Source organism: Macaca mulatta, chromosome 8 (genome assembly GCF_049350105.2).
Source record: "Macaca mulatta isolate MMU2019108-1 chromosome 8, T2T-MMU8v2.0, whole genome shotgun sequence".
NCBI classification, from domain to species: domain Eukaryota; kingdom Metazoa; phylum Chordata; class Mammalia; order Primates; family Cercopithecidae; genus Macaca; species Macaca mulatta.
In genome coordinates, this window is record NC_133413.1 from 143,855,647 (window position 1) to 143,881,530 (window position 25,884).

General features: G+C 51.1%; 1 protein-coding gene across 19 annotated transcripts in view; it reads right to left on the reverse strand.

Annotated features, from left to right (window-relative positions):
* The window catches only part of ST3GAL1 (ST3 beta-galactoside alpha-2,3-sialyltransferase 1), a 145,703-nt gene that overhangs the window by 12,637 nt on the left and 107,182 nt on the right, over positions 1–25,884 (reverse strand). For 5 of the 19 annotated variants that reach the window (XM_028852134.2, XM_077942342.1, XM_077942343.1 and 2 more), the window contains 3 exons: positions 11,438–11,728; positions 8,648–8,970; positions 8,090–8,444 (listed from right to left, as the gene is read on the reverse strand). In XM_028852134.2, coding sequence (XP_028707967.2) covers positions 8,090–8,395 — 306 coding nt within the window. In that variant the 5' untranslated portion in view covers positions 8,396–8,444; positions 8,648–8,970; positions 11,438–11,728. 19 annotated transcript variants of the gene reach the window in all.

The following is a 25,884-nucleotide window of genomic DNA, read 5'->3' on the forward strand; positions in this document are numbered from 1 at the left end:
CCACCTGCAGGTTTCTCCCACAACACAACCCTGACTCTGGCTCTTGGAATCTTAGCCTTTGGAAAGCCTGGACCCTGGGTTTTTTGGTAGGTGTGGTAAGCTGTGGGGCGGTTCCCATCAGCTACTCCAGGCCCCAGAGGCAAGGAGTGGCTGGGAGAGGAGGAAGTGACCAGCAGTGGCTTTGGCCACTATCCAGAAGATGAGTGACCTGGGCATATGTAGGGAGATCCCAGGGCACCCAGTCCCCACTGCAATGGAAGGAATCAGATGCCCCAAGGGGAGGCACGCAAGCAGAACCAGATTGCTCTTCCAGTTAAACCCAGGCAGCCTCTCCTCTGGCTTAAGACCATTAAACACGTCATGGGAAGCAGCACAATCTGGACCACATTTCATACCCACTGCTACAGTATAAGTAAAAGTGCAAAACAACAAGTCGGTGAGAATGTGGAGAAAATGGAACTCGTGCATTGCTGGTGGGGATGTAAAACTGTGCAGCTGAGGTAAAACACAGGTGGTCTTTCAAAAGGTAAGACAGAATAGCCATGTGGCCTACCAGCTCCACTCCTACGTATACACCCCCAGAAACTGAAAGCAGGGTCTCAAGCAGATATTGGTATACCCATGTTCAAAGCAGCATTATTCATAATAGATAAAAGGTGGGAGCAACCCAGTCTCCAGTGATGGATGAATAAACAAACATAAGATGTTCTAGACACATGATGGGATATTATTAGCTATAAAAAGAAAAAAGTTCAAAATTGTTATAACGTGGATGGACCTTGAAAATACTAATATTATGATTAGCGAAAGCTAGACACAGAAAGACAAAGATTATATGATTCCACTTAGTAGTCAAATTCATAGAAACAGAGAGTGGCAGGGTGGCTGTCACGTGCTGGGAGGAGCAGGAGGTGGTAAGGGGAAGTTACTGTTTAATGGGGACAGAGTTTTTGCTTGGGATGACAAAAATCTGCTAGTTATGGTTATAGATAGTGGTCATGGTTACACACGCTGTGAATGTATTTAATGCCACTGAATTGTACACATACAAGTGGTTAAAATAAATATGAATACGTTGTCACACACACAAATGCGATGTCCAGATAAAATGCCTGCTTCTGATGGAACCGCCCAGGACAGCCCCATGATCCTGAATGTGCAGAAAACGCCCCAGGAGGCTTGCTAAGGCGCAGATCTGACTCAGGAGGTTTGAGCTGGCCCGGAAATCCTGCATTTCTAACAGACTCCTGGGTGATGACGCTGCCAGGGCTGTGGGGGGACCACGCTCTGTGAGCCCCAGGGTACAGGACCACAGCCAGACTCCCCTGCAGGAAACTCCACGGAGGTCTCCCACCAGCAAGGGCTGCTGTGCCCCCCAGGCTTGTGAAGATGTGCCCGGGCCCACAGGATGGCATTCCATCATGCCGCTACTTTGATTTGGGAGCCTGGCACCGTGTATCCATCATACAGTGACATTTACTGAGTGCCTACGGGGTGCCACACAGGTCCAAGAAGCCAGGACTCAAGGTCGGCCGTGGATGTGTGTGGGGAGCATGTTGCATGCTTCACACAGCACCACATCACCTCGCTGGACTCTTACTGACTGACTTTAATGACTCATTTAAGAAAAATTTATTTATTTATTTATTTGAGATGGAGTCTCACTCTATCGCCCAGGCTGGAATGCAGTGGTACTATTTCGGCTCACTGCAACCTCCACCTCCTGGGTTCAAGGGATTCTCCTGCCTCAGCCTCTCAAGTAGCTGGGATTACAGGTGCATACCACTGTGCCTGGCTAATTTTTATATTTTTAGTAGAGACGGGGTTTCACCATGTTGACCAGGCTGGTCTCGAACTCCTGACCTCAGGTGATCCACCCGCCTCCACCTCCCAAAGTGCTGGGATTACAGGTGTGAGCCACCGCACCTGGCCAAAAAATAAAAATAAATTTATTTGAAAAGGAAACCTCTCATCTCTACCACAAGTAGAAAGCAAGAATTACCTGGCAGAAGTAAAATGGTAGTTGTACAATGCAATGAAAACTAAGCTACTGTATTCGGTTCCAGCTCTACCCTGCTGCCTGCCCAGGCAAACTCTCCTCTCCCTTAGAACAAGGCTCACAAGCCCTGACAAGGTGCAAAGTAAGACACCAGGCCAAACTGAAGCCCCAGCACTGCAGAGACAGGCGGAAAGGAGGGACGGCAGGAATGACCTCCGGGCTCTGTGATCCGACTTTCTCTAATGCCCTGCCTCACCTAACAACTCAAGCCCCACACTTCAGAAATCTCGGATCCGTTCCAGTCTTTCACTGGCAAAAGGGGAAACGGAGGCCCAGGCCCTGGAAAGGGCTCATCTGAGGTCACTGAGTGAGTGCAGGGCCAGGTAGAACTCAGATGGGAAACTGGCTCTTTCTCTAGATTATCATCCTAAGTCCTCCCCGTACCAGCTGAGATGGAGCGGCAGGTTACTCCATGTAGCGTCACTGTTTTGGGAAAGAAAGATTCTGGTTTTCTCTGCCTTTTGTCAGTGACAATAAAAGTATGACAGTGCTGGCCAGGCGCAGTGGCTCACATCTGTAATCCCAACACTTTGGGAGGCCAAGGTGGGCGGGTCACCTGAGGTCGGGAGTTCGAGACCGGCCTGACCAACATGGAGAAACCTGGTCTCTACTAAAACTACAAAATTAGTTGGGGGTGGTGGCGCATGCCTGTAATCCCAGCTACTCGGGAGACTGAGGCAGGAGAATCAGTTGGACCTGGGAGGCAGAAGTTGTGGCGAGCCGAGATCATGCCATTGCACTCTAGCCTGGGCAACAAGAGTGAAACTCCATGTCAAAAAAAAAAAAAAAAAAAAAAAGGTATGACAGTGCTACTGATATGAACACAGGACAGAGTGTTTGGAAGTTCAGAGACACGCCCTCCCCAGCCTTCCTGGCTAGTTTCCAAGTATATGTCTCTGTATACAATCAGTGCTCAATCAATGCCTGCCGCCTGGTGGTCTGAGCTCCTTAGGGAAGCATGGGGCCTCGGGTCGGCTTCCCTGGAAGCAGGGGCTGAGGCGCGGATGCAGGTGTCCATGGTGGGTGCCATCTGGAGAGGGATGAGGAGTAAGGCAGGAGAAGGAAAGGGGATCTCCATGGAGTCAAGCACTACAGGCTGGGGGCGAGGGTGGGCGAGGCGAGTGAGGAGTCAGGCAAGTGGGGTAAGAAAGCCCACTCATGCCCAGGGGCATAGCCCAAGAGCGGGCATCTCTGTGAAGCTGGAGCCCTGGGTGCCTCAACTCACCCTGCACTTGGGCATGATCCATGGGAACTCTGGAGCGTGCACTGTGGCAGAGTTTGTCCTGTCTTGAGGCACGATGGCTGGAAGTCGTCCCTATCCACAGGCCACACCTGTCCCGAGAGTGTTGGGAAGAGGTACCCGCACTCCCTTCCCACCCTCCTTCCTCCTTCCATGGCCAATGAACGATGCATCACCTTCTGAGAAGCCTCCCTTGGACCCTGGAAATATCAGTCTCTGGCCTTCCACACATGGCTGGCACCACTGGGGCCTCACCGCAGGCCTCGTTCCAATCCCCAGCTGCTGTTGGTTTCCCTGGCTCCTTTGGCATTCAAGCAGCAGACACAAGCATGCCAGGTAGTACAGGCTCAAGATATGTCTACTGAATAAGTGAATGACAGCTGCTAAAGCTAACACACATTCATTCATTCAGCTCATCACAACAGAGCCCCTACCACATCCTTGGTGCCGTGTGGATGGACAGGTTAGCGCAGGGACAGGCGGTGCTTAGAAAGGGCTCGTGCAGGACTCCGATGGCTCACCCTGGGTGGAAGCGTGCGTTCTATGGTTGCTCTATGCAGGGCTCTGTGTTGAGAACCTGATAGGCAGCTTCTCACTGAGTTCCTATAATGGTTCTATGAGAAAGGTGATCTTATAGACCCATTTTATGGGTGAGGAAACTGAAGCTTACAGAGGTGAAGTGAGTTTCCCAGGACGAAGACAGTTTGAATATCCTGCGTCTGACTCCAGACCATGTCCTTTAATTAGAAGGGGATCTGACTGTGCCCTTCGACAGTGGGTGACCCGGTAAGTGCAAAGTGAGGACAATGAAATAGCTACACCCTCGTGGCGGTGGGGGTGGTGACGGCGAGGCAGTGGTACCTGGATAGCTGGGTCCAGGACCTGGCCAGAGTTGGTGCTAGGTGCCAGGTGGACAGTATGATGGTATTATTTTGCATTTGGGCACTGAGCATGGATGTCTGGGATGGGAAGATGCCTTAGGAGGGCAGGGGGTGGAAACCAGGGGAGGATCGCACTCTTTCTGTCCCTTGAGAATGTTCCCTGTGTATCACAGAATGGTTTCCCAAGTTGGGAGCAAGTAGAGAAGGCAGAGTCAGAATTCAACATAGCTTGTCTCCGAATTGGACATGGGGACTGGGGAAGAAGGGATCCCTGTTCCTGGATATCTGGGACAGAGACCCGAGGAGAGGGTCACAGGGGTCAGTAGGTCCAGCCTGGGATGGTGGTGTAGTCTCTTGCAGGGCAGGGCACAGGGCTGATTTGGAAACTCAACTCAACTCAACTCAACTCAAAGAGTGAGCCCCGGTGACTGCTCCTGTGTCCCTCTTCCTGCCAGGGCTGGGACGAGGTGGAATTGTGATGCCCACTTGACTGATGAGGACTATGAAGCTCAGGGCAGGATGGGAGCTCGGGACCTCACATTCTCACCTAAGACTCTTCCAGCTCCCTCAACAGTATGGGGGGAAACTGCCCCTATGATTAATTATCTCCCACCGGGTCCCTCCCAAAACATGTGGGATTTGTGGGAGCTACAATTCAAGATGAGATTTGGGTGAGGACACAGCCAAACCATATCAGGACCCAAGTCCAGTTCTGTTCATGAACTGGTCCTGCCTGCAGGGGGGCCTTTAAGCAGAGCAATGGCGCGGCCAGGAACTCCCAGGATGGCTTTGATGTCAAATATTCCCTGCCTCTATCCCGATTCTTTATTCAAAGCATGTAGTCTCTGTATTATCTGTACATTTTTTAGAACCCCAAAGCTCTAAAGCCCCGCTCCTTTCTGTTGATTTCCAGAGGATGAAGCCCCATTCCTTCCAAGTGGCTACCCTGGGATCAGTCACCAGAGGCTAAACTTCAGAAAAAGACTGCAGAGAAGGGCTACAGGTAGGGGAGGACATCTGGTAAACAGGGAACAACTAAGTGGAAATATATTCAGCCTTAATTAATACTGAAAACAAAATAAAACACATAAGTTCAGTATTACTTGCCCATTAAACCAACAAAAATAAACACAATTGTTAAAACTAATGATTGCAGGGTTGTAGAGAACCTGGTGAAATAGCTTATTCCTCCCATGTAACAGGAAGGAACCTGAGACGCAGTGAGATGAAGAGCTTCTTCACAGTCACTCCTGATGGGACCTATGAAGTCTGGGACAAAACCCAGGAACCCTGATGCCACGCCTCAGTTCCTAAGTCTACATGATAGCCTGTGTTCTTTGAAGACATATAGGTTATATCCAAAAGCTGATGTTTTTCCCTTATGCCTTTTTAACCCCCTTGGGTGACACCAGCCTAAGTTTTAGAAACCGCCTTCCCCAAGAAGAAGGATCGATACTGTCTTGGTAATGCTCTCTAATAACAGTTTTTTAATATGGTATTTCTAGAGGCTGGATTTGATGTTCTCTTTTGCAAAAGTCACCTAACTTTTCTGAGTTTCAGTTTCCTTATCTGTAAAATGAGGACAAAGGCCCCCAAGTTTCTCCTTTACCTGCCAATGTGTAAGGTCCCTTCCTGTTTGGTTTATATCCAGGCTATGTAGCATCCTGTTTGTCCCCAAAGGCCTTTGTAAACAGAATCCCATGGTGACACTGAGTATCACAGACTCCAGGCTCTGAAGAGGAAGTTTGGACTTAATGTGGTCCCAGCAACGCTGCTACAGGGGGAATCAGATCCAGAGAGGAGATGGGATGTACATGAAGCCACCTCTGCCATCGATGTGTCATTTTCCCAACCCTGCTGGTTCTCAAGGGAGGGCAATTTTGTGCATGCATGTGCACCCCCCCCCCACACCCCACCTGGGACACCTGACAATGTCTGGAGACTTCTGGCTATCACAACTTGGGGATGGGGCACTCCTAGCATTTAGCAGGTAGAGGCCAGGGATGCTGCTAAACATCCTGCAATGCACGGGGCAGCCCGTGTGGCTAAGGCTGATCCAGCCCCACAAGTCCATAGTGCCGAGGCTGAGAGCAGACCCTAATCCTTACCATGCCTGGCTCACCACCTCCTTCCCTAGACCCTTGGATCTCTGAAAGGAAAAGACCCTACCTGCCTGGTTCTCTGTCACCTCCCCAGAGCCCACCCCAGGACCTGCACACAGCGGTGCTCAACACAGATCAGCAAACCAGGACTCAGCCAGGTCTTCAGAAGCACAGCCCAGGACTTTCAATCCTTCTCAGTCTCACGCATGTTTTCTGTCCATTTCAAATAGACCTTCCTCCAGAATCTACCTGGATAACCTCTCTGAATCCTTCATGATGAGCCTGGCCATCACTTCCTGTGGGAAGCCTTCTGGGATAACCCCAGGCTTCAAGGGGAGTTGGACATGGAGACCACAGCTCCTGCGCCCACTTCCTGCGCAGCACCTATCATCCTGGCTTGAGTTTGTCTGTTTTCCCTTCTCTCCCCATCACTCCTGCAACCCAAGAAAGGAAAGACTCTACCTTTTCCATCTCCATGTAGTGATGCTTGGCATATAGTAGGTGCTCAATAAATAAGAAACGAGCACATATATCTTGCTCTTCTTCAATCTATTTTGCATTTAACAATGGGAATGACCTTTCAAACGACACGATCAGATCATGAAACTCCCTGATAAAAATTCTACAGTGACTTCCTGTTGCACTTACAAGAAATCCCAGAGTCCTCTCCCGGGTCTCGCCGACTCTCAGGCCTCGTCTCACTGCACCTCGCAAATTCACAGTCCCCCAGCCTCCACTCCCCAACACATCCAGCAGAGGCCACCCTGGGGCTCCTGCACCCGCTGTCCCAGACATCTGCAGTGCATGGTCCTGCTCTTCTCATGGCTGCTGCCTTCTCTGCCTGTGGGTCTCAACTTGAGTCCTGCTGTCTCAGAGACCTCCCTGGTGACCCCATTTACAGAAGCCCCCTCTAAGTTTCTATGATAAACCTCATTTGCTCTCTCTTCAAAGCACTGCTATGTGATGTTTATTTCTTACCTTCCTTGTTTATTTCTTATCTTCCCCTCCCAGTCAGAATGAAATTCCATGAGAATAAGGATCTCTCTCTCTTTTTGCATTTCAATAGCTGTAGTGGGTGAAATAGTGGCTCCCAAAGAGATATGTTCAAGTGCAAGTCACTGGAATCTGTGAGCATGACATTTGGAGAAAGGGCCTCTGCGGGTGAAATTGTTGAGGATCTCTGCATGAGATCATCCTGGATTAGGGTGGGCCCTAAACCTGATGACAGGTGTCCTCATAGGAAAAGGAGAGGGACATGTGAGATATAAGGGGACACAGGGAGGAAGGCCCTATGGAAGTGGAGGCAGAGGCTGGACTGTCGCAGCTCTGAGCCCAGGAACACTCAGCACTGCCAGCAGCCGGCAGGAGCCAGGAGCGGGCCTGGGGCGGCTTCCTCCTCAGAGCCTCCAGGAAGAGCCAAGCCTGCCCATAATTTGATTTCAGACTTCTGGTCTCCAGAGCTGCGAGAGGATGCACTTCTGGTGTTTTGAGCCATGAAGCATGCAGAAATTTGCTATGGCAGCCACAGGAAACTAAAGCCGTGCTTCCTGCTCTTAGATATAATAGATCCTCAATAAATAGTGTTGGACAATAATCTGAATCCTACTGAATAAACTGCCTCGCAGGGCCCCAGGTGTACACGGGGACTGAGCATTTAATTCTGGGAGCACCTCACTCTCATTACCAGACCCCTACCCTCAGCCCAGACCCCCACTCTCAGCCCAGGCCCCCTACCCTCATCCAGATCCCCACTCTCAGTCCACACCCCAACTCTCAGCCCAGACCCCACTCTCAGGCAGCATCTCACCAGCCACCATCGGTAGGTGTCGTCCTCCAAGAGTGCATTTTGGGCAGTCAGCAGCGGCTGCACAGTCTGGTTGAACCTCTCGTCGAACCAGACCGAGAGCTTGCGCTGCCCGATGCAGTGGGTGCAGGTGCAGGGCCTGTGCTTGATCAGCCTCTTCAGGTTCTCGGAGAGCTCCAGGACCATCTGCTTGGGGAACCAGGTGGTGGTCACCATGGTGTGGGAGTAGTTCAGGAAGAAGGAGGTGAGGAAGATGAAGAGCACGAGGAAGGTGAGCACCTTCAGGGTCCTCTTCCGCAGGGTCACCATCTTCGCAGCCCTGATGGCGGCCTCCCACGATGGGTAGCAGAACTCCCTCCTAAGAGAGGAGAAAAACGGAAGAAAAATCCCAGAGGTGGAGGCTCAATCAGAAGGGATGGCGGGAATTCCAAGGGAGGACACAAGGGCCGCTAAGGTCGACTTCACTCCCGCTGGGGGATGACCCCCCACTGTGTCCCAGACACCGCTGTGTGGTAGACCAAGGCCATTCGTGACATGTTGGCTTTGCTTGCATATATTTACCTTTTCAGAAAATAAAGTAGCCTATTCTTCTGCGATCCTTAAAGAGCTGATAATGTCTCCTGATCAAGCTTTAACCAGTGATTTCCTTTCCCATCCAAACAAGATAAGGGGTCATTAATCGCTGTGACAGTCCAGGGTCCCTCAGGAGCAAGGACCTCGAAGGAAGGGTCTTGGTATAGCGGGGAGGAAAGCTGTGTCTGCCGTCCTCCTCCAACTGTGGTTTCTGATGATCCTTAATTAGGGCTTTTTCTTTCTCATGCTGTCGCCGGAGACACGGTGGGTACGCAACCAGCTTGATGAAGGCACAGAAGGTTGTCTGTCATCTGCAAAGAAAAGGAGGAAGAAAACAGGGTGAGATTCTGTGATCCTGCTATAAAAAATGTTTCTCTCCACATCTCCACCAGGATGCATTCCGTGGTCTTCCTTCTGGTGTCATGCCAACCTGGCAGGTGGCTCCGGATGGTTTGTCTACCTTTGTGAGCCTCAGTGCGTGCATACAATGGATGTTATCATCTCTTTGCAAGGTTACTATGGGATGCAGAAAGTGTCCCCTCCATGCTTCCAACAACAAGAACCTAGCACACTGACACACTCAACAAACGTTTGTAAAAGAGCTCATGACGCATGTAGGTACAATATACACAGGGATTGTTAAATACATGTTATTTGCTTTCTCTCTACTTCATTCTCTTCCAGATTTTGGATTTCAGCAACAAGCACAACAACAATGGTATGCTTAGAGAGTGACCCAGGGTTCCTTTTACCCGGGCCATTCAAGCTCTGCCAACTGGCCTTACTTCCATAGAAGGGGCTTTAGACAGTCCAAGTTCAAGCTCTGATTTCCCATCTGTGGAGCCTTGGGAAAGTTATTCAACCTTCTTGACCCTCAGTTTCTTCTTTTGTAAAGTGGGATATTAACACCCCTACTTATAGAATGGTTATGAAGATAAGATAAAATGATGTATGCTGGGCTTCTGGTATCTATTAGGCCATTGCTGAACTTTAATTTTCCTTCTTCAGTCGGGCGCGGTGGCTCACGCCTGTAATCCCAGCACTCTGGGAGGCCAAGGCAGGCGGATCAGAGGTCAGGAGATCGAGACCATCCTGGTTAACACGGTGAAACCCCATCCCTACTAAAAAAAATGCAAAAATTATCCGGGCATGGTGGCGAGTACCTGCAGTCCCAGCTACTTGGGAGGCTGAGGCAGCAGAATCCCTTGAACCTGGGAGGCAGAGCTTGCAGTGAGCCGAGACTGCACCACTGCACTCCAGCCTGGGCAACAGTGCAAGACTCCATCTCAAAAAAAAAAAAAATTCCTTCTTCAGCACATGAATGAATCAATATTCTTTGATGATCCACTAAGAGCTGAGAGCATGAGATATTCATGCATACGTATCTCTTCAGATAATCCTCAGAATATACTGCCAGCTAGATACTAGTTTCCCTTTTTGTCTTGAAGAAACTCTCAGAGTTTCTCAGAAGAAACTGAGACTCTCCCTAAGGAGAGTGTCTCAGAAGAAACTGAGACTCAAAGAGGTTAAATGACTTGCCTAAAGAAAGGAAGGAGCAGGATCTGAGTCCAAATCCACAGTCCTCTGATTCCTTGCATCTGGAGGGGTTAGGGTTAGGGTTACTGTGGTCCCCTCTTAGGAGACCAAGAACAGGGGGTTGAGGGCTCTACCCTGGAGCAGACACCTGTCTTGTTAATTGTTCTTCAGACTACTACAGCTGGAGGGATATAGAGCAAGGGGGGAATATTCTTTTGAAGAAAGCAAACGGGTACCTCTCAAATGCCCATCAGAGACCCCCCTGGCTCTCACTGACACCTTGGGATTTCTGTATGATACAACTGCAGTTACACCTCTGCCCTGGAGCATGGTCTCTTTGGTCTTTGCTTGGAATGCTGAAGAATGGAAGGAATCTGATCAATTCCTCCCCATCCTCAAGGTGTAGATCGCCAATAAGCAGGGTATTTTTTTTCCCAGGAAAATTAGAATTGAAAAGAGATTGATAACCTTTTGGTAGAAAGGGGGGCAGCTCAAAAAACCATATTAAATCCACAGTGCCTTTCTGGAAACATCCAGGGTCCAAGATACATAGGGTGCAACCCTCTACAGCTTCCAGAAGTAGAAGCCCAACGTATGGAGGATAAGGTCTGAGCTCTGCAGCTCAGTTGGCAATGTCATTTTTATCCGGCCCCTGCTCCAATTTTCCCTTTTCATGAGAACCTAGATTTTGTTTATAACCTAGAGGTGTCCACAGGTGTCCCATCCAATTCTCTCCCCACCTGCCCCCATCAAGGAGCAGTTCTGTGATTTGAGTAAGAATAACTTCTGCATCACCACAGGTAGGCTCACAATTCACTTGACTGGCAGAGGGTTCCCACCTCTTACCCCAGTAATTGATCCAGGGATGGGCATGTGCCTTAATTCATCCAGTCCAGCTTCTGTAGCGAGGGAAGAAACTCTTTTGCTCTGGTTGGCTTGTTGTTGACATGTGGAACATCCTGCTGGCTATTTTGCTAGCTTGTGTAGAAGAGACTAGAGCTGAACAACCTGAACAAATGGTGCTAAATCCTTGATCCTGCTCAACTTGCAGCCCCACCCTCATCTTGACTTTTCAGATACGTGAAGGAATGCGCCCCCTTTATGGAATAAAGTAGATTATTCGTAACGTCAAGCATCATGACTGACCCACAGGTCACAGTTGCTCCTACCTCTGTGCCCCCACTCAGGCTGTTCCCACTGCCCGGAAAACCACCCCCACCCTGCGTGGCCGATGGTTCTTACTTATTCTCTAGGGCTCAGCTGGTGCCGACTCCTGGAGGAAGCCCTGTCCACTCCTGGAGTGAGTTAGGGGCCTCTCCTGGCTCCCCAAGGTCCTGGCTGCACTCTGTCTGCACTCTTCACACATATGTCTCCTCCCTGGACGAGGAGCAACGTGAGGATGGAAACTCAGCCTCACTATGGCAGTGACCGTGTCACCCGTGCACACACTCAATGCTCAGTGGAGGCTTGGGTCATGAAGGAACCCAGAAATGAATGGAGGGAAACAAAACAGCCAACAGTCCAGAGGGAGATCTGAGAAAGAAAGCACAGATTCCGAGTCAGATTTCCATTCTCAGCAGCCTGTCCCACTCTACTCACTGTGTGACCACGAAAAAGTCGCCTAGCCCTTCCGAACCATCCCTTCAATGGGAAAAAGGGATTGATAACACAAATTCTCCTAATTTCTCAGGGCTGCCAACCCATCAAGGTTGTCCATTCATCTCATTCATTGACTGCATATTTGCTGGTCCTTGCATTGTCCAGGCCCTGGACAAGGTGGCTGGGGTACATCGTAAAGGGATCTAAGGTAGGGGCCTCCCAGGCATCAATAGGGCCCCAGATCCTTTGGAACAAAGGAGGCCAGTATGCCTGGATCAGACCCAGGCTGGAGGAGAGGAGTGGGCGGGGGGTGAAAGGGAATCTGGGCATGCAGCTGGGGTGAGAGTGCGCTGGGCCAGAGAAGCCACAGTCAGGACTAAGTTTTCTCTGGGTTAGCAGGTTTCTCTGGAAACCTGCTGGTGGGGCTGAGCAGAGGAATGCCATGGTCTTATTACATTAGCCTTTACAATGAACAGGGCCTAGGGCACCCTTGCCCTTAGTGTTTCTGCACCCCTAATGCCAGGGCAGAGATGAGTTCTCTGAAATAGATGACTGTTGAACCGTGTTGATCAAACAAGGCTATGGATGACAGGTCATGTTTCCTACAATGCCCTGCCTCTGCATGAGAGACATGAATGCTCTAGGCTGCTGCTAGGGGTTGGGTGAGAGGCAGGGCAGACAGCACGGTTGTGCTGCACAGGCTGTGGGACTGTGACAGCCTCCTCTCCTCTGGGGCATCCTGCAGCCACACCTCCAAGGCCAGGGCACTCCCCATAACCATTAGAGGCTTCCGAGCTGGTATCATTTAGCGCTTTCCAAAGCCCTGGATAAAACTGCAATGGAAAAGCAAGAACGCCGCCCCACCCCTTCCCTGGCTGCAGGGAAGGAACAGGACTGCATGTCTTCTCTGTGCTCTAGCAAGTGTGGGGCAGCCCGCAGGCATGGGGGAATGCCAGCCCTGGCTCCCAGAAATGAAACCTGGGTCAAGACGCCACAGACCAAAGATCTGTGCATACCAAGTGTGTGGGGAGGGAGGCCTGGCCTCCCAGAACAAAGAGAAAGAAGAGAGGGAGCAGGGAAGGATGGGGAAGGAGGGAAGCTGGCTTCCTGTCCTCTGCCAAATGGCAGTCATTTCCCAGCCACATGCTCAATACGAGGAGGCATGAAGCACCTGCACACAACAGAGCTTAGTGGGGTCACCAGCACAAGACTGACAAATGTCAGCACACTTTTGACGACTGGAAAGTAAGAATTTCCATACGGAGAGTACCTAATGAAGATAAACTCCTCTGGCAATAGGGAGTTGAGGGGCAATGCCCAGAGACTGAGAGAACTGTGTGGAACTCCTGCAAACACGGATGAATGAACTGCATGGGGTTTTGAACCTGTAGTAAATACCCGCTGAACGGGATGGTAGTAAATACTCATCACAGGCTGGGATGCCCTCCCAGCCCTTCACACAGCCCCTGGCACTATGGTCACCAGAGAAGAGGTGTGCCTGAGTGAACTGTGCAGGCTGTTGGCAAAGTTGACACTTTCAATACAGAGTAGCCACAACTTTCCCCATGTGATCCCCAAGCCACCGGGAGAGGTGAGTAACCCTTAGGCTTGTTTCCCTGAAACCGAGAGAAGGCAAGTGACTTATCCAAGGTCACACAGCAAAATGGTGGCAAAGCCAGACTCCTGCCTTCTCCTGTGGCTTTCTATGTAGCCATGGCTCATCGTTCAATTCCATCAATACCTGCTCTTGTCTGCCCTATCTCCCCCATTCCCTTTCTGATAACTTCTTTGGACTTGGTTTACTGTCATCCCTCCAGCCTCTTATGTTGGATACTACCTTGTTTACCTTCCCTTCTTGCTGTGCCTACTCTATTTGAATTATGTATTCAGTTCTTCATTTCAGTGGTGTCTTTTAGTTCTGGAATTTCCACCTAATTTTTTGACAGGTTCTACTTTGCTGGTGAATTTCTCCATCTTGTCATCTATCTTTGTGCAATTATTTACCACAGCCATCTTAAAGCCCACACTGGATATCCTGTGATACTTGGATAACATGGGTCTATTTCTATTGTCTATTTTCTCGGTTGCTCTGTCTTTCTTTGGTTATTTGGTTATGTCCTTGGCAGCCCTGGTTGCTGTTTGTATTGTATATGACAAAAATGTAGAGGCTCTGGATGAGGCTGTCCTCCTTCAGAGAGGACTGGTTGTCTCCTGACCAGCAGGTACAGAAGGGGCACATTACTCTGTTCTAACTGCGGCTGTGTTTCACTTTTCATGAAGACTGGTCTATTTCTGGTTTACTCTTACCCCTGGGGCATAGCCATTCTCAACAGGTAAACTGAGATGCTTATCAGGGTGACTATTCCTTACAGGCTCCTATCTCCAATTTCTGTCTCCCCCGTAATATGGGATCACCATAAGCTTAGCTTAACTTTTTAGCCTTCCATTTTTGTTGTTGTTGTTGTTGTTGTTACTGTGTTTTTGATTTTGAGATAGAGTCTCACTCTGTTGCCCAGGCTGGAGTGCAGTGGTGTGATCTTGGCTCACTATAAACTCTACCTCCTGGGTTCAAGTGATTCTCCTGCCTCAGCCTCCTAAGTAGCTGGGACTATGGGCACACGCCACTGTGCCTGGCTAATTTTTGTATTTTCAGTAGAGGCGAGGTTTCTCCATGTTGGTCAGGCTGGTCTTGAACTCTCGACCTCAGGTGATCCACCCACCTCGGCCTCCCAAAGTACTGGGATTATAGGCATGAGCCACCATGGCCAGCCTTTTCAGCTTTTCATCTGCTGTTTTCTGCTTGGTTTCTTAGACTCTGGACCCATGAAACTTAAGTGCTGGCAAATGCCTTGAAAGGAAAATTTTAAAAGGCACAGAGCACACGTTCTTTTCTTTGTGGTTCTTTTTGCTCTAGGTTCTTGGTTCCCTGGGTTTTGGTTGACTTAGTAGTCCTGAACTCACTGACTCCCTCTACCTACCTACCTATCTCTGTTTTGTTTCCCCACCTTGTGAGACTGCCAAACACTTTGAACTGTTGCTCTTTGCTCGTCCTCTGAACCCTCTGCAAAAATCAGCACATACCTTGTGCAGGAAAGGAGCAGGGAGTATTGGGTTTCCCCCAACTTATTTCCTTTCTCTTGGGGGTCTTCACACCTCAAGTCCTGGCTGCTTTAGTTGTTCTCTAATGCCTTCAAAGAGCGGGATTTCAAGTTTTTCCAGCTTTTATAGTTCTCAGTGGGAGAAAAGATCTGGTACAAGCTTCTGCCATTGCCCAAAGTAGAAGTACAGCATCTTTCCTTTGCCTTTCCATGTTCCTGTTCTTGGAGTGGTTGCCTGTATGTGTCAGGGGCTTGGCAAATTCAGAGAAGAGGGTGGGGCCAGAGAGGCCTCAGAGGTGCCGAGGCAAACCTCCTCACACCAGCCAAGTGCACAGATGGTGGGAGGAAGAGGCAGATTTGCAGGCTGGAAAGTTGCAACTGCAGCCGTGGCAGCCACCACCTCCTTGCCCCACCCAAGGGGCCCCACTGCATCTGCTTTCACTTTATGTCAGAACATCCTGCTCCCAGGCCAGCTCTGCACAGACAGCGAGGATGACTTCCAGTGCAACACATCCGGGGACTTCCCATTATTGAAAAACAGATCCTCCCATGGGCTTTGGGATCCTGGCCGGCTGGCTTCATGTATGGGCACAGGGTGGGACCAAGTAAGACCTGACCAGTAAATCTTGGATACTTAAAGGCCCTCAAACCTTCCGGTAAGAAGAATGACTCCTTTCTGAACTGCTCTCTGGCCCCAGCCTGGTCACTGGATGCTTGGAACCCATTTAATCTGGTTTTGTAAAGAATTTCCTAGTGGATCATGGCCAACAGTTGTCTGAACAACAAAAACAACAACAACAAAGGCACAGACAGACCTGCATTCAAATCCTGACTCTTCCCATTCCTGGATGTGTGTTCATGGGCAAGGCACTTGCCCTCTCTGATCCTCAATTCCTGAATCTACAAAATAGGATTAAAAATGCTCACGCAGGCCAGGCATGGTGGCTCACGCCTGTAATCCCAGCACTTTGGGAGGCCAAGGTGGGTGGATCACCTGAGGTCAGGAGTTCGAGACCAGCCTGGCCAACATGGTGAAACCCTGTGTCTACTAAAAATACAAAAATTAGCCGGGTGTGGTGGCGGGTGCCTGTGATCCCAGCTACTTGGGAGGCTGAGGCAGGACAATCACTTGAACCTGAGAAGTGGAGGTTGCAGTGAGCCCAGATCGCACCACTGCACTCCAGTCTGGCTGACAAAGTGAGACTTTGTCTCAAACAAACAAACAAACAAAAATGCTCACACGAAGGGTTGCTGTGGGATAAAAGGCCTTGCACAAAAGTGACCAGCTCAGTTCCTGCCACAGCGTAGATGACCACAAAGGTCAATTCTGTCTCTCCCCACTAAGCTTCAAGGTCCTCATTTGTAAACAAAAAGGAGAAAGTCCAGCAGAACCCTTGGCCCGTCCCACTGGCAGCGTTGTTTAAAACCAAATGAAATCAGGCATCAAATCATGCAAACCAGTGGTATCACACAAATGATGATTCTCGCTGAATTCATTATTTGTGTGAATTCCTTGATGTGCTGAACAGCTAAATCTTCATGCTTTCTACTCCTGTGGCCCAGACCTCCCAGGACCTGCAGGAAGGAGCTCCTAACATACTGGGGGAAAGGTCAGGGTTCCCAGAGGCTCCCAGACCCAGAGGACTCTGCAAAAGCCATGCCTCAGGTCAGGAGGTAGCTGTCCCAGAGCCTTATGTACAGAGTCAGGCCCACCTGAGTTTGCAACCAGCTTTGACCTTCCCCAGGAAAAGGTTCCTCAAAGTTGCTCTGATATCTCCAATTTTCCACTCTCCAATCAGTCTTTTTTCCCACATGCTTGGAAACGCAGATGCATTGTCTTCTAAAGTATCCACGATTTACACATCCGCAGGAAAGCCTGGCCACCCTCACAGCCTCTGACTGCCGGTCTTGAATTGGGGGTCATCTCATTTGTTTTGCATTGTTTTTTGTAGTTTGCCAAAACAGTCACAGCTGCCATCCATTTGACCCTTTCAGCAGCCCCACTCACTGGGTGGTGAGCAGAATACGGGTATTGGGGGGTCAGCCAGATCTGGGTTTGAATCCTGAATCTCCGACCTCCTAGCTGAGAGGTCTTGGGTAGGGACCTCATCTACCTCATCGGGCTCAGCGCCTGCACCAGCAAGATGGGGGAAAATCCCATCTCTTCAAAGGGACACATGAGGATTAAGTACATAAATGCTTCACATTTAACAGATGCTCAATACATGGGAGTTACCTTCACTGTCAACTTGCAGACAAGGAAACTGAGGCTGACAGAGGGCAGGCGCCTGGATTGAGTTAAAACAACCAGATGGCAGAGCCAACTTGGACCAGGTCTTTTGTATCTTTGGGATCAATGTCTAAACGTTTCTTTCCTCCCTCCTTCCTTCCCTCCTTTCCTACATACTCTGTGCTCAGCACGGGTCCCCAGGAAGAAGATGCAGTCCCTGGAAGCTGAGTGTGTGGAACTTCCATATGGAACTCTCCCAGTGCAGTCCCTTGTGCCCCTGTGTTATTACAAGGGGGTGTGTCTGACCTCCACTTTAATCCCTCATTCAGAAAATCCGCCTAATAAGAAACCTGGGCCAAGTGAGTCAGAGCTAGAGGCGCCTGGTTAGAAGCCTTGCTGGGCTTTAGCAAGCCCACCCCTGCCCCAGGATTCCTGCCACCTGTCCATCCCCCTGCAGCTAAGGGGTACTCCTGGCCTGATACCGCTGACCCTGGGTGATGAGGCCTTCTCTTTGCTGATATCCTTAACCCTCCCTGCTCCCTGGGTATCACACACAGGGAATTGTGATGGGAGACTGTTCAGAAACATTTAAGAACTCGGCAAACTTGTAGCTATCATCAACGAATAAGGCTAGAAACTAGAGTGGTATCTGCAAGCCACACGGCTCAAATACCCTATTGAGAGTTGCATCAATCCTGCCTGCATTTGAGGGTTCTCAGAGCACCCTGTTTCTTGTTGCAGCAGGGGTTCCTATGCTGGCCACTGTCTACAGGAGTGAGGGCTTGTTCCCACCCGCTGTGTGCTTCCCCTGACTGCAGGGGCTGGAAGCCTGGGAACTACATTTCCCAGCATCCCTGTCCACAGTGCTCTGGAAATGGTTGAGATCTGAGCAGTGATAGTTGGGATGGCAGGTGGGCGAGGCAAGAGCCTTCCTCCCTCCGGCAGTGGTAGAAGCTGCTTTGTGGCTGCCCCAGAATCTGGACTCCAGAACCTGCCTTCTTCCACTTCCAGGCAGTGGGGCAGCTGCAGATTCTGTCCTGACTTCCTGAAGTTTCGTGGCCTGTGGGCCTCAACCTGAAGCACTGCAGCCCAAACCCTGGAGGGCCCCCATTCTCACTGCCCTTCTCAGAACTTTATAAGCACTTGGATCCCTGAATCAAATCCTTATGCTTCAAGTTGCTGCCTCACTTCATTCCACAGATGTGGAAGCTGAGCTCAGAAACGGGAAGGGACTTTTCCAAAGATACACGGGAAAAGTGCACCAGGGCTAAAGAAAACCAGATGCCCAAGTCCCAAGACACACTTGACTCCTTAGACAGAACCTGCTGTGTTCTACAGGGCGGCTGCCCTGGAGTGGGTGTTCTTCCCATTCCCAGGGCCAGGATCTTAGGAGGTGTCATGGGCTGCAACTGAAAAGAGAGAGAGGGTGGAGCTTTGGGGAGGAGAGAAGGTCGGGAGTTGGTTTAGCTGTTGCCACAAGGGGTCGAGGTCTGTTTGCGGTGACCCCCAGGAAGTTACATGGGCTGCTGAGCTTCAAGTTCCTCATCTATAAAGCGGCAGTTAGAATCCATCCCTACTTGAGGTGACTGCATAGAGCAGTAATGTGTCAACACTGAGGACACCTACCATCACCTTTGTCTTTTCTACACCCTGTTCTAAGCACAATACCGGTGCACATTGGCTGGGCCCACAACAAGCTCCCGATGAGGGTACTGGGTATTATCTCCAGCTTTCAGAGCTGGGACAGAGGCCTGCAGTGGTCAAGCCACCTACCCAAGGCCCTCGGCCGGTAGGTGTAAAGTCAGGATTACGGCCAATGCAGAATCCCAACTTCACATCTGCTGGTATGATGTGGATGGCGCCAGGCTGAGGTCCGCCCCTGCCCTGGGCCTCCTTGGTGTCTGAGCTGTGGAAGAGGGACCAGCCTATCCCCATTCCATGGTGGCAGTTCGAGCACTGGGCGGGCTTTGCGTGTGACGCAGCTCAGGGCCTGGCAGGGGCAAGCGTGAGCCTTCCTTTCCCTTGTTTTGTTTTCTCCTTGCAGCTCAGCTCCACCCGCTGAGTCACCCCTGAAGCTGGCAGCTATGCTCTCATGGCCGAGCCAGGCCTGGACCCACTTGATGCCGCTCTCCTCCCCCGGGTCAGGAAGGATCAGCCGTGAGGGAAGCCAGACCCATTTCCCTCCAGAAAACATCATCCAAGAGAAAGAGGACCACAGTGAGGTGAGGCTTGAGAGGAGGCCCTGGCCACTGCAAGGTAAACAGGTGATGACAAGCTCCCTGTCAATGGCAGGACTGGGGTAGACATTCCTCTCCTTCTATCGATTAAAAGAAGCAGTCTCAAATGAAGCCAGTCAGCAACTGTGCTGCCCTGAGGCTGCCTGCGCCTCCCAGGAGAGGAGGGAACACCCACCCCAAGCCCCTGGGGACAGCAGCCATGGAGCACAGCGTGACTGGGGCCACCTCAGGAGCCAAGGCCAGTCAGCTCTTCATCTGTATAATGCGACAATGATCCCAGCCCCTGCTCACCTAGACTCGGCTAATTGAGCAAATTAATGAATACCGGTTAGTCCTGAGAGTCACTGTCTTTCTTTCTTTCTTTTTTCTTTTCTTTTTTTTTTTTTTGAGATGGAGTCTCGTTCTGTCACCCAGACTGGAGTACAGTGGCGTGATCTCGGCTCACCATAACCTCTGCCTCCTGGGTTCAAGCGATTCTCCTGCCTCGCCCTCCTGCGTAGCTGGAACTACAGATGTGCACCACTGTGCCTGGCTCATTTTTGTATTTTCAGCAGAGACGTGCTTTCACTATGTTGGCCAGGCTGGTCTCGAACTCCTGACCTTGTGATCTGTCCACCTCGGCCTCCCAAAGTGCTGGGATTACAGGCGTGAGCCACCGTGCCGTACAATCATATTACTAATAATCTTGAATATTTAACACACATTGGAATCAATACTATTGGCATATACATACATATATATATATGTATGTATATAGTGCTTAGAACAATTCCCGACCATCACAAAAAGAATATTCAACATTAATATTAATATTAGGAAAATGTCACCTACCCGGGATCATCATTCCTCTGAGAAATTCAGAACTGCATGTGTGTGTGTGTGGACAGTGGCTGGCGGGGTTGAAAATGAAGAAGAAATGGCATGTGTGAGTTTCACACCTACTACATGCAGACACTTGACATAGAGCATCTCACTTTGTCTTGGCAACATCTCTGACCTGGACACTGCCAAGCCCCTTTGTGGATTGTCTCTCTTGCTTTCATTCCTTCATTTGACAGTTACTCACTGGGCACCAGCTGTCTAGCAGTTACTGTTAAGTGCTGAACAAAACAATGGTTAGACAAAGTAGAATGGCGGGTGCGGTGGCTCATGCCTGTAATCCCAGCACTTTGGGAGGCTGAGGAGTGTGGATCCCTTGAGGTGAGGAGTTTGAGACCAGCCTGGTCAACATGGTGAAACTCCATCTCTAAAACTAAAAAAAATTAGCTGGGTGAGGTGCTGGATGCCTGTAGTCCCAGCTACTCAGGAGGCTGAGGCAGAAGAATTGCTTGAACCCGGGAGGCAGAGGTTGCAGTGAGCCGAGATTGTGCCACTGCATTCTAGCCTGGGCAACAGAGCGAGACTTGGTTGAAAAAAAAAAAAAAAGAGAAAAGTAGAATGATTTTCATCCTTGCTCACTGAAAACAACATCACAGGGCAGGACAGAGGCTGAGATTATTAAGGAATCACACAAAAGACCAGCTGTGATGGTTAGATGTGATTTATCAGCAGGCACGTGGCTTGTACCTGCCATCCCAGCTATGTGGAGCCTGAGGCAGGAGGATCACTTGAGCCCGGGAATTCAAGGCTGCAATGAGCTATGATCATACTCCAGCCTGGGGGAGTGAGACTTATCTCTAAGTAAATAAATAAATGTAATGAGCCAGCTTGGCTAGGAGTTTGGTCAGACACTCTAGGTGTTTCAGGGAAGGTAGCATGCAGATGTGGTTAAGATCTACAATCAGCTGACTTTAAGTAAAGGAGATGAATGCAGGTGGGCCTCATCCAATCAGTTGAAGGCCTGAAGGGCAAAAATTGAGGTTCGCTGGAAAAGAAGAAATTCTGCCTCAAGATTGTAACAGAGAAATCAAGTCCTGTCTGAGATTCCAGCCCTCTGGCCTGCCCACCAGGTTTTGAACCTGGCAGCCTCCACAACTGCCTGAGCCAGTTCCGAAAGTTGAATCTCTTAACATGCATACACAAATATGGGATAGGCTCTGCTCTCCTGGAGAGCCCTGACTGGCAGCCTTCAGTGCCACGAAGCAGAGGGCATGGGAGGGACGGGCGGGTGTCTGGGGGAAGTGGTAGTGACTGAGGGTCCACAGGGTGGACAGGTGATTGGGCAGGGAGTGTGATAGCCTGCCAGGCAGGGGAAGCTACAGGTGTGAAGGGCTGTGGGGACAGTAGGTGAGTCCAAGGAACTGAAAGAAACAAAGTCAAGTGGATTTGTAAGACTGCAGCGGCACTGGCAGGCAGGGGTGGGCCAGGCAAGATCTGGTGGCCCGATGAGGTCTGGACAACCTCCTGGGAGCCACATGAAGCCCTGGAGGAAGGCCAGAGGGAGAGAGGGGACTGGGGACAGGCAGTGACTGCCTTGGTGCCCTCCCTGTTGGACAACCAAGGGCTGGTGGTCCCTTGCTTCTGTCGAATGGCCCCATCCACACATTAGCTGTGTTCTGGGGGTTTCAGTAAGTCTCCGTCCTCTTGTCCCTTCAGCCCTAGGGTTGGAAACAGCCCCACTATTTCCAGTCCCAGGGACTGCACCATATTTGCTGTTTCCCACACCACACTATGACTTCGTGAATAACCTTTCAACTCAGCTCCCCTCCACTGCCCACTTTTAATGCACCATTTGTGTCCTGCCAGCACCATGACCAGTCCAGGTGACCCCACAGACCTAACTCCAAGGGGCACAGCTGACAATGTTCTCTAAGCAATGAGTGCCCCAGGAGCTGTGCTCTACAGAAAGCCATGCCTCCAGCCCCACCCCGGAGACCCCTCTGAGGCGCTGGCCACCTCAGGGGATTTGCAAGAAGCGCGTGAGTCAGCTGGATGCCCTGAGCTCTGGCCTCGCCTCCACCTTGGGTAGCTGCTCTCGCTAGAATCTGCCCAAACTCTGCTCCAGCTGCTGCTGGGGCACTCACCCATGGGGAGATTTCATCATCAGGCTCATGACACTGATAGGGTCTTTAGCAGGGATGGCACCAGGGGAACCCTTGCACCACTCAGCGAAGCTCAACACATTCCAGGTCCGACCAGGGGGACACCCCAAGCATCCTGTCCCCTAGGCTCCCTGATGACAGCACCAGCCCCTCCCACAGAAATGTAGTCAACACCAGTAGAGCCAGAGGGCAAGGTCCCCTTAGCCCGCCCATGGCTGCTCCAATCAGTGCCTGTGGCTTGACCACTGCCCACTCCCTGCCCACTCCCAGGCCCCTCTGGGAGTTTGATCTGCTGGGTCCTCTCCTGTTGTTCTCCGACTCCTGCCGGGCTTAAATATCAAAGAATCCTCATTGTTTGATAATTCTGCAGACAAAAGCCCATGGAATATCTCTAACTCGATCTAGTGGCCTCTGGTCCGCTCTCCTTCTCCCTATCTCCTGCCTCCCCACCTTATCTGTGTGTGCCTGACCCATCCGTAGCTAACACAGTTCTTTTGTGCGGACGCCTGGGTAAAGTCCCCAGGGGCTCTTCGGGCAGGCATTTGTTCTTTGGGCAGAGAAGGAAGTTGGGCTTTGAGAGACTACGCAGTATTTTAGGGACTAGCTAGAGTACAGTTCCAGGTCCTATGAGGGAGGTGACACCATAATCCCATTTTATAGAAGGAGATGCTGAGGCCCTTGGGCATCAGTAGCTTACTCCAAGTCATGTGGCTAGGAAGGGGTGAGGGCTGATTCCTGAGCCTGCTCTTCCATGCTTCACTGCCATACCTCTCACCCAGCTACCCAAGCATGCCTGCCATGCTTCAAGAACACAGCTGGCGGCATGCGTATCTTCACTGCTAGATAGTGAAGCCACAGACTAGGCCGGCTCCAGGATCCAGCCCGGGGCAGTTCACACATAGAAATCTGCTCATGAGGGACCAGTGCCTTCCAGGACATGACGCCAAGGGCCGTAGTGATCCACAAGTGGCAGGTGAATGACAACCAAAGGGAGAGGGAAGGCTGTGTAAGGCAGGTGGCCATGGAGACAGGGGGCTTAGCACTGACGGAGGAGGGCAGAAGGGGAGGGTAAACCAGGCCTGTGCCCAAAAAAGCACATGGTGGTGATGATGGAGACATCGGTATGTTTCAGCAAACAGGACGCCCTTCAGAGTGGCTGCTGTGGGTGGAGTTGGATCATGGAAGTCCTGAGGAACATGGACTTGGGGACTGAAGGCAAGGGGGTGCCCGGCTGGCTTGTGAGCAACAGACAGCAGTGATTGCAACTGGCACATGGTGGCTGAACTGGAGAGGTGTGCACGGGACACCCTGTCGGAGTCGAGAGGGTGGCCCAGTCACCATGGGGGTGACTTGGGAAGCCTGTTTCCTTTGGAGCCTCTGTTTCCCTGCTCCTTTGTGCATCGACGCCTGCCCATTTCCCCCACAGCCCAGCAGGGCCAGCAGGTTGAGAGAACCCTTCGATGTGCTTGCAAATCTTCCTCTTTGCACCTTGGTGCCTCCTGCTTGTTCCTTTGCTGGGGAACTTGGGGGAAATAAAAAGATTCCCCTGAAGCACAAATAGTGGCTCAGAGTAGGCAGTGTGGAGAAGTGCCCCAGAGAAACACGATTAACCAGGATTAGGATCACATGAGAAGGAGGCGAATATGTTTTCATATTCACAGCCTCACAAAAAGAATTTAAATCCACAAATCTTCTTATGTGTGTGGATTGAGGAGTGCTAAATTTGGAGTCCCAGGACATCCAAATGACATTAGAAGCGTGTAATGTGGCTAGGAATTTAAGCGGTTGCACCATAGGGCATTCAGGCTCACACCTGTCCCAGAACAAAGGATTTCTCCCCATTTGGGTGGTGCAGGAGGCTGATAAAAAAAGAGACAATTCAGAGCTCCTAATGCCCCTTGCACCTGCCCTCAGGCATCTGTCGCTGGTTCTAAAACCCTCAGCATAAAGGAAGGGCTGGGAGTGTGGCCGCTCTGGAGCTGAGATTCACAGTCTGACATGTGGCTTAAAGAGGCCCCTTCCTCCCTAGCCCCTGACTTCATGGAAATATTTTAACGCTACTGATTTTCAGGGGCATCCAGGAGGCGCCTGAGGGAGCCGAGGGGCAACCTCTAGCGGTGTTCACAACGGGGATTAAGATCACATTATAAACCCAGCTGCGACGATGGCGAGGCGCGCAGCACCCTCCAGGGTTCTGGGATGGGTGGGAACGTCAGGCGACAGCAGGCATTTGGCATGAACCATCCCATCCCCAGACACTGAAGGTTGGAGGGGTGTCACGGTGTCCAGTTGGATCACAGGATTAAACTGCCCGGACCCAGGCCCAGCTGCACACCCATCCCTGGGCCCCAGAGGAGAGGAAGGGTAGCTCTCATCAGAAAGGGCCCAGCAGTCAGGAAAGGAGGGAGACCTCGCCCTCTTGACAAGGGACTGCCAAGTTGTCCACTGGGATGACCGAGAGCTGTCCATGGGTGGCCGGAGCAGAGGGGCAAGGATGGGCACCACGGGTCCAGGGCATGTTCAGAGCAGCTGAAGCGTGGCGGTCCTGGTGAGGCTCGGGATGGAAGATACGAGAGGACACTGGGCAGCTTGGGCCTGCAGAGGCCCAGCAAGCAGATAGGAAAGCAGGGGCCCGTTCTGAACAGGAGGCATTCCCAGAGCCTGTCCCTGGGGGACAGGAGGCGTGGACCATGGAGAGAGTGAGATACTAGTATTGATGTCTCCCCAAGTGTGGCCTCAGCTCACGAGTCCTGGAGATGGCTGGGGAAGAAAGCACTGGGTCCTGTCCCTAAAGTGCACCAAGTCTGCACCAGGCACCAAGTCAGCACTTCTCTCAGGTTGCTTGTTTGACCTCAACAGCTTTACCAAGGGGGTGATATGTTCTCTTTCAAAGTGAAGAAATGGGGCTAGGCGTGGTGGCTCATGCCTGTAATCCCAGCACTTTGGGAGGCTGCGGCGGGTGGATCACTTGAGGTCAGAAGTTCGAGACCAGGCTGGCCAACATGGTGAAACCCTGTCTCTACTAAAAATACAAAATTATCTGGGCGTGGTGGCACACGCCCATAATCTCAGATACTTGGGAGGCTGAGGCATGAGAATTGCTTGAACCCGGGAGGTGGAGGTTGCAGTGAGCCGAGATCATAGCACTGCACTTCAGCCTGGGTGACAGAGTGCAACTCTGTCTCAAAAAAATAGAGTAAGATAAAAGGTGATCCAAGCAGCCCGGCTCCAGAGGCCCAGCTCTTCATTCTAAGAATCTACCTTTCAGCCTCAGCTGGTCTCTCTGGATGGCGCCTATGCCCCACCTGGGGGAGCGTTGATGCGGCAGGGGGAGTTCACCTCCACTCAGCCCTACTCTGCCCACCCTCGCCACAAAGTGATCACGAGTCCTCCTCACCCTCTGTCCAATGAGGAGGCAACTCTGGCAGGAGAGGTAAAGGGAGCTATGCTGAATGACTGCTGGGAATGTCCAAACACCCTCATGGCCAGAGGAGCAGGAGGCAGCTCTGTCCCAGTTCTGTCTGAACTGGTCACCAGGTGGGCA